The sequence below is a fragment of the Sciurus carolinensis genome, chromosome 4, assembly GCF_902686445.1.
Source record: "Sciurus carolinensis chromosome 4, mSciCar1.2, whole genome shotgun sequence".
Taxonomy (NCBI): domain Eukaryota; kingdom Metazoa; phylum Chordata; class Mammalia; order Rodentia; family Sciuridae; genus Sciurus; species Sciurus carolinensis.
Window position 1 is genome coordinate 5,642,112 of NC_062216.1, and position 16,865 is coordinate 5,658,976.

At 41.0% G+C, this 16,865-nt stretch overlaps 1 protein-coding gene across 2 annotated transcripts; it reads left to right on the forward strand.

The window, feature by feature from the left end:
- Positions 1–1,136: 1,136 nt before the first annotated feature.
- LOC124982618 (beta-defensin 13-like) lies at positions 1,137–13,836 on the forward strand. 2 transcript variants are annotated; one of them, XM_047549567.1, is made up of 3 exons: positions 1,137–1,183; positions 10,164–10,233; positions 12,776–13,836. In XM_047549567.1, exons 2-3 carry the CDS (start codon positions 10,164–10,166, stop codon positions 12,916–12,918), a joined length of 213 nt encoding a protein of 70 aa, XP_047405523.1. In that variant the 5' UTR covers positions 1,137–1,183; the 3' UTR covers positions 12,919–13,836. The 2 variants fall into 2 exon arrangements, with proteins under 2 accessions (XP_047405523.1, XP_047405522.1); XM_047549566.1 differs by lacking the exon at positions 1,137–1,183 and having other exon boundaries at positions 10,081–10,233.
- Positions 13,837–16,865: the final 3,029 nt, after the last annotated feature.

Here is a 16,865-nt window from a genome sequence, read left to right on the forward strand (position 1 = left end):
GATATCATGTAATAGAAGCCACAATCACAGTTGCCTAACCACACAGCTAGCTTTGAACAGGCAGGATGGCTCAGACATAGTACTACTAGTGATTCGAGTACTGGTCTTTATGGAAAAAAAAAACCCATCAGTTTGACCGAATTTCAGGAATTTTAAAATACATTTTTCTTATTGGCTAGAATTGTTTCATATTTTCTTGAAAAACTGCTGGATTGAACCTTAAGTAAAGCAGGTGTAGTTTAGTCACATGACACTGCATTTGAAAACCAGCTTAAGGTTTCCCGTGGCAGTCCCCTCTGTTTTCAGCATCACTACAAAGGCCGGCGCCACCACCATTCTGGGCTCTTCACCACGTGCAGGGGACTCTCTGGAGGCCGCGGCGCCACCCTCCTTGGAAGCACTGACAGATCCGCTTCTCACAACTCCCACCGACAGCTCTTCTGAAATTACTTCCTTTTGGCAAAACAGGGAAACAAAAATGTAGTAGGATTTTAAAACCCTCAATTCTGATCCTGGGTATCATAAACCACAGATAATTAGGTTGAGTGTCCTCGGGCATGTTCTCAATTTAAAAAATAATTAGTATTTGCGTGGTCCGTTGTTGTCCTTTTCTGTTTCATTTGTCTTCACAGTAACCTTTTGACTTAAGGCCACAATGTACTTGTTTTATAGTAGAAATTCAATCTCCAGAGGTCACACAATCCACCCGGGTGGCAATCTATGGGGCTGAGCTCCAGTCACGCAGTCCATCAAGTCCTGCTGCAGATGCCTGCCGCTCTCCCACCTGTATTGCATTAAGGAGGCGGCGATTCCCCAGCTCCCTTTCAATGATCACTTTTTGTGCTTCCACTTGCTATTTTCCTTTCTTCTTTCAACTAGGATGAAAGTTGGAAAGCATATACATTTGATCACTGAATTTCCCTTACCCTGTTTCTTTGATTTATTTGAAAATTTCTTGTATTTCTAAATTAAACCAAAACAAAAGTTATTTGTATAAATAGTTCCCAGTGCTGCCTGCCTCTCTGAAATCTTCGGCCTTACCTATGTCCTTTTGTCTAGGTAGAGACTGCTCACGGGCGATCCAAGATGGCAGCCTAGAGGGTGACTGCACCCCCAGTCGCTCCAGAACCCAGGAGTTAAGAAGGGGAGGCATTGAGAGACTCGGACTGAAATAGAGCCACAGGTGAGTCTGCCCACTGGGTAAATCTCGGTCCGGGTGGCAGGCCCAGATAGAGGTGGCTTATTGGAGCCGGGCAAGGCAGCTACAGTCTTCCCCAGGTAGCCTTCCACACTCCGCAGTGGGCTCCTCCCACACGGCCAGCTGCACGGTGCAGGCCCACAGTGAGAGCCTTTCCGCACAGAGCCAGCTCCAAACCGTGGAACCAGTAGGGGGCTAGGGGCAGTTTTCTTCGATGCACTGCATTATCAGATTCTTCAAGACATCAGGCTACTGAAGGCTGGGAGGTGATACACTGGAAATCTACCAGGAAACTATAAGCCAATAGCGGAAAACTGCAATATCTCAGGGTCCCACTGACAGCTGACCAATATGAGAAAACAAGGGAAGAAAATGTCCCAAACAAACCTAGATACTACATCAATAAAACCCAATGACAGCACAGTAGAAGAAATGTCAGAAAGGGAGTTCAGAATGTACGTAATTAAAACGATCAGGGAAGCTAATGAGGAGATGAAAGAGCAAATGCAGGCATTGAAGGAGGAGATGAAAGAGCAAATGCAGGCATTAAATGTTCGCACCAATCAACAGTTAAAAGACCAAATATGGGAAGCAAGAGATCATTTCAATAAAGAGTTAGAGATACTGAAAAAAAAAAAAACTGAAATACTTGAAATGAAGGAAACAATAAACCAAGTTAAAAACTCCATAGAAAGCATAACCAATAGGATAGAACACCTGGAAGACAGAACCTCAGACATTGAAGACAAATTATTTAATCTTGAAAACAAAGTTGGCCAAACAGAAAAGATGGTAAGACATCATGAACAGAATCTACAAGAATTATGGGATATCATGAAAAGGCCAAATTTAAGAATTATTGGGATTGAGGAAGGCTTAGAGAAACAAACCAAAGGAATGAACAATCTATTCAATGAAATAATAACAGAAAATTTCCCAAATCTGAAGAATGAAATGGAAAACCAAGTACAAGAGGCTTATAGAACTCCAAACATACAAAATTACAACAGACCCACACCAAGGCACATTATTATGAAAATACCTAACATACAAAATAAAGACAGAATTTTAAAGGCCGCGAGAGAAAAGAATCAAATTACATTCAGGGGGAAACCAATAAGAATATCAGCAGATTTTTCAATCCAGATCCTAAAAGCTAGAAGGGCCTGGAACAACATTTACCAAGCCCTGAAAGAAAATGGATGCCAACCAAGAATCTTATACCCAGCAAAACTTACCTTCAAATTTGACGATGAAATAAGATCCTTCCATGATTAACAAAAGCTAAAGGAATTTACAAAAAGAAAGCCAGCATTACAGAACATTCTCAGCAAAATATTCCATGAGGAAGAGATGAAAAACAACGATGCAAATCAGCAACAGGAGGCGCTAGCCTAAAGGAATAGCCAAATAAAGGAGAAACCAAATCATGTCAAAAACAAATATGAGTCAATTGACTGGGAATACAAATCATATCACAATAATAACCCTGAATGTTAATGGCCTGAATTCATCAATCAAAAGACACAGACTGGCAGATTGGATTAAAAAGAAAGATCCAACAATATGCTGCCTGCAAGAGACTCATCTCATAGAAAGAGACACCCATAGACTAAAGGTGAAAGGATGGGGAAAAACATACCATGCACACGGACACAGCAAAAAAGCTGGAGTATCCATCCTCATTTCAGATAATGTGGACTTCAAACCAAAAATAGTCAGAAGGGATAAAGAAGGACATTACATGCTGCTTAAGGGAAGCGTAAATCAGCAAGACATAATAATCATAAATATCTATACCCCGAACATTGGCTCATCCACATACGTCAAACAAATCCTTCTCAATTCCAGAAATCAAATAGACCACAACACAATAATACTAGGTGATTTTAACACACCTCTCTCACTACTGGATAGATCGTCCAAACAAAAATTGAATAAAGAAACTATAGATCTCAACGACACAATCAACAATTTAGACTTAACGGACATATATAGAATATACCATCCAACAAAGAATGAATACACTTTCTTCTCAGCAGCACATGGATCCTTCTCTAAAATAGACCATATTTTATGCCACAAAGCTACTATTAGCAAATACAAGAAGATAGAGATACTACCTTGTACTCTATCAGATTATAATGGATTGAAATTAGAAATAAAAGACAGAATAAAAAACAGAAACTTCTCCAATACCTGGAGATTAAATAATACGCTATTATATGATGGATGGATAACAGAAGACATCAGGAGGGAAATAAAAAAATTCTTAGAAGTAAATGAGAACAAAGACACATCATATCAAAATCTCTGGGACACTATGAAAGCAGTACTTAGAGGAAGATTTATTTCACGGGGCGCATTCAAAAAAAGAAGTAGAAATCAACAAATAAACGACTTAACACTACAGCTCAAAGTGCTAGAAAAAGAAGAGCAGACCAATACCAAAAGTAGTAGAAGACAGGAAATAGTTAAAATCAGAGCCGAAATCAACGAAATCGAAACAAAAGAAACAATTGGAAAAATTAACAAAATAAATGGTTGGTTCTTTGAAAAAATAAACAAAATTGATAAAACCTTAGCCACACTAACAAAGAGAAAGAGGGAGAAAACTCAAATAACTAAAATTCAGAATGAATAAGGAAACATTACAACAGACACGAGTGAAATACAAAACATAATTAGAAGCTATTTCGAAAAACTATACTCCAACAAAACAGAAAACCTCGAAGACATGAACAAATTTCTAGAGACATATGAATTACCTAAACTGAACGAGGAGGACATACACAACTTCAAAAACCAATTTCAAGCAATGAAATAGAAGAGGTCATCAAAAGCCTACCAACAAAGAAAAGTCCAGGACCAGATGGGTTCTCAGCCGAGTTCTACAAAACCTTTAAAGAAGAGTTCATTCCAATACTCCTCAAACTATTCCATGAAATAGAACAGGAGGGAACCCTCCCAAACTCGTTCTATGAAGCCAATATCACCCTGATACCTAAACCAGACAGAGACACATCGAGGAAAGAAAATTTCAGACCAATATCCTTAATGAACATCAACGCAAAAATTCTCAACAAAATTTTAGCAAATCGCATACAAATATATATTAAAAAGATAGTGCACCACGATCAAGTGGGTTTTATCCCAGGGATGCAAGTTTGGTTCAATATCTGGAAATTAATAAATGTCATTCACCATATCAATAGACTTAAAGTTAACAATCACATGATTATTTCAATAGATGCAGAAAAAGCATTCGATAAAATACAGCATCCCTTCATGCTCAAAACACTAGAAAAAATTGGGGTAGTGGGAACATTCCTTAACATTATAAAGGCCATCTACGCTAAGCCCATGGCCAATATCATTCTAAATGGTGAAAAACTGAAAGCGTTCCCCTAAAAACTGGAACAAGGCAGGGATGCCCTCTTTCACCACTTCTATTCAACATCGTCCTTGAGACTCTAGCCAGAGCAATCAGACAAACCAAAGAAATTAAAGGGATACGAATAGGAAAAGAAGAACTCAAACTATCCCTGTTCGCTGATGACATGATCATATATTTAGAGGAACCTGGAAATTCCACCAGAAAACTTTTAGAACTCATAAGTGAATTCAGTAAAGTAGCAGGTTACAAGATCAATGCTCATAAATCCAATGCATTTTTATACATAAGTGATGAATCTTCAGAAAGAGAAATTAGGAAAACTACCCCATTCACAATAGCCTCGAAAAAAATAAAATACTTGGGAATCAATCTCACAAAAGAGGTGAAAGACCTCTACAATGAGAACTACAGAACACTAAAGAAAGAAATTAAAGAAAACCTTAGAAGATGGAAAGATCTCCCATGTTCCTGGATAGGCAGAATTAATATTGTCAAAATGGCTATACTACCTAAAGTGCTATACAGATTCAATGCAATTCCAATTAAAATCCCAATGATGTACCTTGCAGAAATAGAGCAAGCAATTATGAAATTCATCTGGAAGAATAAAAAACCTAGAATAGCTAAAGCAATCTTCAGTAGCAAGAGCGAAGCAGGGGGTATTGCAATACCAGATCTTCAACTCTACTACAAAGCAATAGTAACAAAAACGGCATGGTATTGGTACCAAAATAGATAGGTAGATCAATGGTACAGAATAGAGGACATGGACACAAACCCAAATAAATACAATTTTCTCATACTAGACAAAGGTTCCAAAAATATGCAATGGAGAAAAGATAACCTCTTCAACAAATGGTGCTGGGAAAACTGGAAAACCATATTCAATAGAATGAAATTAAACCCCTATCTCTCACCCTACACAAAACTCAACTCAAAATGGATCAAGGACCTTGGAATCAGACCAGAGACCCTGCATCTTATAGAAGAAAAAGTAGGTCCAAATCTTCAACTTGTTGGCTTAGGATCAGACTTCCTTAACAGGACTCCCATAGCACAAGAAATAAAAGCAAGAATCAACAACTGGGATAGATTCAAAGTAAAAAGCTTTCTCTCAGCAAAGGAAACTATCAGAAATGTGAAGAGAGAGCCTACAGAGTGGGAGAATATCTTTGCCAACCATACCTCAGATAGAGTGCTAATTTCCAGAATCTATAAAGAACTCAAAAAACTCTACATGAAGAATACAAATAATCCAATCAACAAATGGGCTAAGGAAATGAACAGACACTTCACAGAAGAAGATCTACAAGCAATCAACAGATATATGAAAAAATGTTCAACATCCCTAGTAATAAGGGAAATGCAAATCAAAACTACCCTAAGATTTCATCTCACCCCAATTAGAATGGCGATTATCAAGAATACAAGCAACAATAGGTGTTGGCGAGGATATGGTGAAAAAGGAACACTCATACATTGCTGGTGAGGTTGTAAATTAGTGCAGCCACTCTGGAAAGCAGTGTGGAGATTCCTCAGAAAGCTTGGAATGGAAACACCATTTGACCCAGCTATCCCACTCCTTGGCCTATACCCAAAGGACTTAAAATCAGCATACTACAGAGATACAGCCACATCAATGTTCATTGCTGCTCAATTCACCATAGCCAGATTGTGGAACCAACCTAGATGCCCTTCAGTTGATGAATGGATAAAGAAACTGTGGCATATATATACAATGGAATATTACTCCGCAATGAAGAATGATAAAATTATGGCATTTGTAAGCAAATGGATGAAATTGGAGAATATCATGCTAAGTGAGATAAGCCAATCTCAAAAAACTAAAGGACAAATGATCTCGCTGATAAGCGGATGAGGACATATAATGGGGGGTGGGAGGGGTTAGCATTAGGTTTTGGGTTAGGTTTAGGTTTAGGGATAAGGAGAGTGGTAAGAATGAAGGAAAGAAGGACTGTATAGAGGGAAAAGAGGGGTGGGAGGGGTGGGGGGGGAAGGAAAAAAAAATAAACATCATTGCCCTATGTAAACATATGATTACACAGATGGTATGCCTTGACTCTATGTACAAATAGAGAAACAACATGTATCCCATTTGTATACAATAAAAAAAAAAGAAAAAAAAAAAGACTACTCACATTTCATAGACTTCACCAATTACTTCTTACAGCTTTAAAAACATCATTCCACACTTAGAACCAATTCAAAACAAAAGAAATCCTTGCCAATGCCTTTTCACCAGAGCAGCAATAATACTCTTATTATTACTATAATGTGTTTTCACTGATTTTGTACTGGGTTTCCTGCCTTACTTTATTTGGGAAATGCTAGTCTTTGGCACTCTTTTTCTAACAAGAAAAGATCACAAAGAGTCAGGAAAACTCTTATTTTAATATCTCTGACAAGAATGAACTAACCCCTTAAATTGGAAGGCAAAACTTTGAATGTTAAATGTGAGATTTGGGTCATGTGACCAATTTAAAAGCTTATGTCGTATGCCTAAAATAGCATAATATCTCTCATTTATAGTAAATTTGTAGCTATGTTGATGAGCCCTGCTGACATACGCATAGCAAACCAAATTAATTTAGAAGAAAAGTAAATTATGTGACCAATCCTGAGAAGTCAATAGAGATCAATAAATAATATGCTTTCAAAGCAGATAGCGTTATACACTCAATAATTTCTACAACTTAATATGTTCAAATGAGGACATAAACAGGATATGGGGATAGGAAGTACACAGAGGAAAAATAATTCTGTGACTTCATTTCTTCAGGAGGGAAGATTTTGACTCAAAAGGAACAAAATCCTTGAGAAGGGAATTTTCATCTTTCAGTTCTGAATGGTATTCTTGAACTATTTTCTCAGCAGTCCACATTTCTGGATAAAGTTTGTAATTAAGTGGCGTATTCCTGCTCCTACTGTGCAAATGTTGCCACTGGGGATCTTCTAAACATTCATCACATCAAATTTTGGCCTTTGGAACGCCTTTACTCTTGCTGGGTTTCAGCGTCTTTTACCTGCGGAGGAGACACAGGATCTGTGGAATCGACATGCACATCTGTTAGTAATGGCAGCAGCTCGTTGTCTTCTCCAGCAATTTCACCCTTAATTTCTAGGTGGTAGTTTATCTGCTCTGGCAGGAGGCTCTTGGTGGAAGGGTGCTTGGGAGCCACAGAGGACTTCGTCTTGCTGAAATTACTATGAGAAAACAGGGGAAACACTTCAAGACCACAGACAATTTCCTGGACATGACTCCAAAGCACAGGAAGAAAAAGCAAGAACTGACAAGTGGTATTATGGAAAATTTAAGTTTCTGCACAGCAAAGGAAACAATGAGCAGAGTGAAGAGGAAAACCTACTGTCATCACGAGCGGCAAAGAGGAGTCAATGAGAGTAAATTTGGTCCAAAATCAATTGGCTTTTATTTGATGCTGATCACACAATTGTTAGAGTTATTCTAACTTTAGTCACACCAATATCACACATTACTTAATCACCAAATTATTATAAGCCCCGAATAAGCAAGACTCACTCCTTACTGAGACCCATTCCTAAGGTCCACTCCCGTGTGACGTGTCTTGAGTCGAAGGGCAGCGACTGCCAGAGGTCCGTCAGGAAGACAGCTCAGGAGACCTCGCTGGGGAACTCCCTCCGCCTGGAGTCCTGATAGGAGAGGACGGTTGGAAGGCGAAGGAGGGCGGCGAGGTCACGGCAGGCAGGCTGGGCAGAAACGTCTCAGGCAGGATGCACACGGGCAGCTCCACTGTCACTTCCACAGGAACGTCTTGGTCACGGTCAGGGTGATGGATGGTCCATCAAACAACGAGCAAGTCAGTGAGTCCCCTCCAGGCTTGTTGCAACACTGGTGTCATTGGTGTAAAACGGGGACTAGAGCTAGGCTCAACATGAGTCCTTTTAAATCCTTTTTATCAGACCCTGCCAGCTGGTCTTGGTCAGGGGTAAGTCAGTTACCTTACTTGGGGTCAGTTGCACGTGTCTCCAACTCGGGGGCAACGTCAATCCTATCTTGGGGCAACACCACGTCATTACCTCATTACAGCACAAGCAAGTTGTTTTTTGCAAGTTACACAGCACAGAGTAAACGGGTTATTTTTTGCAAGTTACACAGCACAGAATGTCACACATTTAATTTTGCTCCTTACACCTACTGAGTGGAGGGAAATCTTGCAAGCTGTTTATCCAATAGGAGTTTATAAAATGACATCCAACAAACAAGCAATCCAATTAAAAATGAGCACTGAATAGCACTTTTTAAAAGAAGAAATATAAATGGCCAACAAATGAATATATGAAAAAATGCTCAATATATCTAGCCATCAGGGAATGCAAATCAAAACAACCCTGAGATTCCATCTCACTTCAGTTACAAAGGCTATCATCATAAAAGCAAAAAAATAATCAGCACTGGCAATGATGTGAAGTAAAAGGAGTCCTTAGACATAGTTGAGGAGAATGTAAGTCAGCATAGCCATAGTGGAAACAGCATGGAGGTCCCTCCAAAGCTGAAAATAGGCTGCCCTGTGATCCAGCTATCCCACTCTGTGGTGTGCATCTGAAGGAAATGAAGTCAGTGTACAGGAGTCACTCGAATGTCTGTATTTATTGCGACACTCTTCATAGTAGCCAACATATGGAGTCAGCCTGGGCGCCCATCAAGAGACAGATGGAAGGGCTGGGGCTGGAGCTCAGCGGCAGAGTGCTTGTCTAGCACACGCAAGGCACTGGGTTCCGTCCTCAGCACCACATAAAAATAAGTAAATAAATAAAGATAAATACATACATAAATCCATAAATAAATGTGTTTTACAAAGAGTGATGAATGGAGAGACTATCCTATGCATGCACAATGGAGTGTTCCCAGCCTTGAAGCATAATGATACCCACCGTTTTCAGGAAAATGAGCGGAGTTAGAGGATGTCATTTTAATCAAGATAAGCCAGACACAGAAAGACAAGTATCATGTGACTTCTCTCAGACTTGAAAACTAAAAAATAATGAAAGAAAACTAGATGAAAAATGATCATCAAGAAGAGGAGTGATAAGGCACTGGGAAGTGAGCTGGGAGGCAGAAGTCAGGAGGGCAAAGTTTTTCATTGCAAGGTGTGCACATGAGGGAACGAACCCCACACGTGTTCAGATGAGTATGTGCTAATTGTGATAAAATGGACAAGTAAAAATAAGACAAGTAAGCTGTAGGTAGGATCTTAAATTGAGTTGTGTTCATAAAGCTTATAGAATAGTTGGTGGTCCTTCAGATGGGGATTGAAGGAAACGTGGGAGAAGTCCAGACAGTCACAGCACAGATTATCCCAGATAGGTAGACAGTCTCATAGAGGCGATGAGGCAAAATCTGATCTGTCAGCCCACATGCTGCTCACTGGAGCATGAAGAGTCTGTTCCTACTGAGCATTACAAGCCAAAGCTGATTTAAAGCCATTCCAGAGAATGCAACTTTGTGAACTTCCCTTGATTAAAGAACTGGACTCTAGCTACCGTACCTCCTTCTTCATCTCTCCACAGATGTCTGAAGCCATGAGAATATTTTCCATAATTTTTGCTGGCCTCATTCTTGTTGCTCAAATGTTCCCAGGTAAGAGGAAAGTCCTTAGAGAGGTAGAATTGGTGGATGGTTCAGGATCTGTCTTTGGAGAAGAAAGTTTTGTTTTTTAAAAAAATTCCTCATTCATTCTTGTGTCCTATGAAGGTCCCAGGCAAACCAGTCACTGGAATATTTTCCTGAGCTCATAAACAGAACAAAGGGACCCACTGACACAAATCATCTCCCACCAGAAGTGGTCTGGCTTGTTTTCCTAAAAACTTTACCAAAGGGTTTGGGCTTCTTTATGTTTTTAGAGCTCTTTCCTGATTTTGTAATCTTCAACCCATCTTCAGCATATGCCATGATGATTGCTTTAAAATAGGAGGAAGTCTCAGGGGAGGCAACCCCCAAACACTTTGTTAATTGAGGAAAGTAAAGCTTTTGTAGTCTAAATCAAGTTAATAGCTTGTAGCTGGCAGTTTTCCACATTTCATTAGTTGGCCTAATCCTCCTATCCTTAGGACAGACATTCTTTCAGCTCTTATATAATGATTAAAAATCATATCATTAAAACCACTAACATCTTGGTTCACTTGCTCTTGAGACTTCGGCTTCTTCAAAGGGCTCCTTCTTGAAACCAGGGGCTTAGACCTAAAGGACAGTCAGGAGCAACGCTCTCATGCCGGAGGCACTTGCTAGCACAATCAGTCCCAAGTCTCTGTCCTCAGTCTCTTTCCTTAGATGTCATACAGCGGGTTCCAGTCAGGGAAAAACATTTTAAAGTGTTCTCTCCACCACCCGCACCAGGACCCCACGTTAGACCCATCAATATGTAGAAGTAGGTTCTTAAGAGCTTGCAGTCTCCAGAGCTGAGCCCTGGCATGCTGAAATCCAATAATAAGCACAAGTGGGGCACAAATTATGGCCACTCTGAACACAACAATTGTGAAGTCTCAGAGACCAGGGTGGATCTAATGATCAATATAAGGGAACGCAGATCAGAAAACTCAGCTATTTGAGATTGAAACTTGATTTCAATCCTCGTCAGCTGTTTGTACTTCAACTTCCTCTCTAACAATGGAACTGAAAATAGGATTTCTTTTAAGATTAAGGAACTTTGCTACATTAATTACAGGATGATGTGTTATAATAAGGAAACTTAAAAATAGAGCGATTGAAAAGACATGGAAGTCTATTTCTTTTTTATATGAAAGTTCAAAAATGAGTACATCAACTAGGTTGGCTGGAGGCTCTTCACGGAGTTATGCTGAGATTAGGTTGAAGGTCAACCCTGACATCCTCAGCATGCACCCTTTTACCTGGTTCAAAGGATGCTCTGATAGGCAAGCATCCTTTGTTCATCAGTGTCTGACATCAGTACAGACACTGATGGACATGATTCAACAGGACCAGGGCTTGCCATTCCCCTCCTATTTCATTGGCCCAAACTTAATAATGTGGTCATCTTGAAAACTGAAGCTAGAAGCTGACATTCTAAGCTGAGTGTCTCTGTGTCTAGCTAAACCCACCAGTTCTAGTACTGAAGGTCTGACAGGAAAGATGACTACTTGGGGACAATCTCTGTATTCACGTAACTGCTCCATCAGAGTCAGGAACACACCCTGTGCTGTGACAGCTAACAATTACCTTCACTTTATTGTCATTTGTCCCATTGATTACTTTTTCTTATTCTCTGCCCCAATTCAGTATTTGGACATCCCATACATATTTCATGTTGATTATCTGTCCAGATGTTTATAACCTGAGTTACACATTGGACTTTTTAAAATTTCTTGCTTACTTTGAGCAGGTTTACATTGGTTTAATCCCAACTTGGGTGCTATCGATATGGTAACATTTTATGTATACTGCAGTTAATAGACACCCTTTTTCCCCTCAATTTATTCTTTCTAAGTATTACTTTTGAGAGTAACTGCCAATTAGTTCAACCATTTCTCCTGAGCACATGTATTACCAAATTAAAAAAAAATCATTCAAAATAAATTGTATTCTCTTCCACTTAATCCCTATTTTGAGTGAACTCTTGTTACCTATTCCCTCTAAATTTGTTTGCCAGAGGTAAACACAAGTTTCAGTCCTGTACTTTGCAGGATAGAGTGAGGAAGACTAGTACCGTGTTTCTTCAATCTTTAATCTAAAACTATGAAACTCTAAGATCCTGTGCCAAGGTACACTGTGGTCTCTCACTAAATGCCGATACTGCACATGGTACATCTAACTCTTTGGCCTGTATCAGACACTATTAATTTGGAGATACTAAAATCAACTTGTCGGAAAGGATTGTTTTTTGGAATTAGATGGTATATTGCCTCCTTCTCAGGAAAAGACATTCTGTTTCTGTGTAACCTACGTATGATGTTTTTGTCCTTCCTGATTGAATATCTGGTGAAGATGTGGCATGTACTGCACCAGGGCTCTGAGATCAGGCATATGAGTAACACCCGATTTTCTGAACTTTAAATTCACACTCGATCGCTAGGAGACTTGGTGATCGAGGATTCTGAATTTGACTTGGTGATGATTTTTTCCTTCCCATGTAGGTAACTAAGGACTAACTGCTTTCTTTACTTAGCTGGGGGAAGCTTTCATAGAAGACGGCTGTGCGCGAAACTGGATGGTCGCTGTGAGGCGGAATGCCTTTCCTTTGAAGTAAAGATCGGGGGCTGCCGAGCTGAATTAACACCTCTTTGCTGCAAAAAGAAACAGAAACATTAAAAGCTAAGCGGCAGCTATGACAATTAAAAAGGGGAAGACACACACGGGAGTAGCTGTGCTGTGAGTGGGGGCAAACCTCTCTGAATCTTCTCTTTGACCTCCAGGATTTGGATTTTCTGAAGTTAAGTCAGTCAACCCCAGGACTGAGCATGCCCCAACACACTGTTGACTGACCCCAAAGAAAGAGCCTGGAAGACTTGGACATTGGTCACTCACTTCCTCCTTGGTGGCCACGTGCAAGGATACAAGGAAGGGCTGCACCATGCCTAGGGCCAGGGGAGTGCAGACAGGAACTGCAGATGCTTTGGAACTGGCCTGGCTGCACACTCCTCTAGCTCTTCTCCCTGGAGAGTGAGTTTGGACTGCACACCGAGTGCCCCTACCCAAGGACCTGACTCTAGCTTGCTTGTCTCTGAAAGCTGCCAGGGATTAGCACTCACTCATCCCTCAGGACCGTGGCAAACAAAGAGGTGACTGTAAGTGGGCATGCCAACATGTCCTGTGCCTCTTTCCCCTGGCTCAGAACAGAGTGAAGAGGCAGTGAAGTCCAACTCCTGACTTCTCTCTGCAAAGGGTCAGATTGCACACCTAATGTTCCAACTTTGCCAGCTACTGTCCAAGTGTCTGGTTCTATCTCTCCTGTATCTGGGGCGGGCAATCATTAGTTCTCTGGGCTCTGGGATGGGTATGTGGGTGTGTCTGGTAGCTTCTTCACCCAGCTTGCTCCAGCAATAAAACCAAGACTTTATATTCCTTCTGGGTGAAGTTAGACCAAACTTCTAGTGCTGCCTGCCCAGAGAGCTAGCTTCCAACTCAACTGTCTCTGGGAGCTTGCGGGCCTAGCAATCACTGGTCCTCTGGGAGTTGAATAGGGTTGGGTGCATTTGTCTCAACTCTTCCCTAGTACTCACACTTTTAATAAAAACCAGGCCCTCAGCTTCTCCTGAGGAGGTGGACTGCCCATCTAGCCCCTCAACTTTCCTGGTTGCTACCTGAGAGACTGGCCTCTAACCCACTTGTCTCTGAGTTCTGATGGGCCCTGAAATTCACTAGGTCCATGGGTACACTAGGGCAAAAGTTAAAAGAGCACCCAGTCATGACAGGTCTGCAGGAGTTTGCACTCCTCCTCTCCTTTGCTCCAGGCAGAGCAGGTGGGCAATGAACTTCAGCTGCCAGCTTCCCCTGGGCAGAGAAGAAACTGGACTACTCACCTAGTACCCCAATTTTTTCAACCGCTACTCAATGAACCAGTTTCCTTATGTGCAAAAGGCACATGTGTAAGCCAGGAAGCAAGAGAGCAGGGAGGAATCAGGCTTGCTCTTTTACAACAAACTGCCTGGCAGGAACTCACTCCATCCTGTAAATGCCATTAATCCTTCCCAAGTGTGGTCCTCTCATGATCACATCATCTCTTAAAGGTCCCTCCGCATCAGCACCATTATATTGTGGACCAAACATTCAGCATGTGAACTTTTAGGGGATATACTCAAATAATTTGTATGTAGATACATATATTTTTTAGTTGTAGGTGGACACAATATCCTTTATTTTACTTATTTATATGTGGTATATGTGGACGGAACCCAGTGCCTCACACATGCTAGGTGAGCACTCTACTGCTGAGCTACAACCCCAGCCCCCACATAATTTTCAAACCATAACAGATGGCAACAATTTGGGGTGTGATAGTTTAGAAAACTCCAGGAGGTAGTTCTATATGAAAAAGAAATTGAGAAGACTACTGGAAAAGAATGAAGTTTTAAAGAAGAGATTCAGACAGTAGATGATTTAGGGTTGAAGTAAGTATATATAAAGTAAGTATATATAAAATTATGAATATCAAGAACAAGAAAATAACATCAGGGCAGATGTAAACCGGGCAGGATAGAACAAGGTGGGCATCTGTGAGAGGCTGGACAGCCACGGCAGTGCAAACCCTGAGTGTTGACGTAGCAGGGATATTGAGGGATGAGGATGGAAGGCATGGGTGCGTCCTTGTGGCCGTAATGTTTGCTGAAAGACAATGGAAGTCTAATTGTTCATTTGACACATAAATCTGAAAAGTTTAAAATAGAAGAATCAAGATACAACATATAATTATATGGAAACTTAAGAAATCAATAAGTAAGAATCAGCTAAAAACTGCGCTTACTTCTGAAGTAAATGAGGGGGAAACTCTGGTAAGGATGAAACCTTATTCTTTCCTCTTTAAACCATTATGATCCACTCTCCTTAGTGGGCCTCTGCCTCCCAAAGTTGCTGTGCATTGGAAGGTATCTCCACACCTGTCTTTCACTCTGCTCCAAGGATAAGCACGCCTGCTCCTTTTGCTTTAAAGGGATCCATATGGGCAGGGTGTGCCTGTAGTTGCAGCTGCTTGAAAGGCTGAGGCAGGGGATTGCTTGAGTCCAGAACTACAGGGTCAACCTACGCACCATACACAGACACCCTGTTTTAGTCATTTTTTTTTTTAAATCTCTGTGACCAAAAGACCTACTGAGAGCAATTTTAGAGGAGGAAAAGTTGATTTGGAGCTCATGGTTTCAGAGGACTCAGTCCACAGACAGCTGACTCCATTGATCTAGGACCAAGGGTGAGGCAGAACTTCATGGTGGAAGGGCATGGAGAAGGAAAGCAGCTCAGGACAAGATGATCAGGAAGCAGAGACAGAGCTCCACTCACCAGGGACAAAATATAACCCCCCAAAAGCACGCCCCCATGACACTCCTCCTACAGCCACACCCTACCTGCCTACAGTTACTACCCAGTTAATACCTATCAGGGGATTAATGCACTGATTGTGTCAAGGTTCTCATAATCTGATAATTTTGCCTCTAAACTTTCTTGTCTTACACATGAGTTTTTAGGGGATACCTCATATCTAAACCATAACACCCCTTTGCTGAAAAAATCAATCAATAGTCATGTATTACTTCATGACAGGGATACATTCCTAGAAATGCATGATTCATTGGTTTTACTATTGTATAAGTATGACAAGAGTGTCCACACCCAAATGAGAGACCTATCTGGTGGCTATACCAGGAGTCACACCTGCCCTACTGTGTTACCATGTAGTTCTGGTGCCTGCTGGGAGCAGAGCTTGTCCTGGTTCTGGGGACTTCTAGAGCTGCCCCCTTCTCAGAAGAGCTCATGTCCTACTGGGATTTATCTACAGTGACCAGTGTGGTATCACACTGGGCAGCCGTAGTGAGTCCTAAGGCAGAAGTTTGACTGGAGACTCCCATGTGGGTGGTAGTCATGTGGTTTCTCTCTGGTGTGAGTGCTGTCCTGTCCTAAGGGTGAAATGTTGACCCAAGGCTCTTGTGGAATTTCCAAGGAAAATTGTCCACGATGTGGTAGAACCACAGAACCAGCGATGCAGGAACGCTTACCAACAGCTTGCCTGTGAGGGGCAGTCCTTCCAGGAGGCCTCCTGTCAGAGCCAACAGCATGGGGCAACAATGGGCCCAGTCTGTTGGGAGGAAGAAAGCAGCAGGCCCAGTGTGCCAGCACCATCTGTGACCTGTTTATGAAATTCTCCTTGATAATTGCATTTGATTTTTCTGATACTCACTGATGATTTCTTTTGCCTGCTCCATTTTGATATTGGAATCCTCTCACAATTTTTCATGTTAGCTACTGAAAGTCTCAGTTCCAGAATTTTTGTTCTATTCCACTTCTATACTTTACATCATGATCTCTTTATTGAAATATTCCATTTTATGAAACATTTTTCCAGTTTTCCTTTAGTTCTTAGGCCATGGCCTAAAAGTTTCTTCAACTTTTCTGGGTATAAGTGAGACAGTGTTTAAAAGCCTTAGTCTACTGTTAAATGAAAACATTATTCAATGACAGTTCTCAAAGGATGGTGGGAAAAACTTTATTCAGGACATTCAGATGGGGATAAGGGACCATAGCCACAGGGACAGAGATTGGGAGCAACT

What these genes read in the sequence shown, in the direction of transcription:
- LOC124982618 (XM_047549566.1), top strand. Translation starts at nt 10,089, where the DNA reads ATGCAACTTTGTGAACTTCCCTTGATTAAAGAACTGGACTCTAGCTAC. An exon ending in TGTTGCTCAAATGTTCCCAG is followed by an intron (nt 10,234 to 12,775) that starts GTAAGAGGAAAG and finishes TTCTTTACTTAG; the next exon opens with CTGGGGGAAGCTTTCATAGA.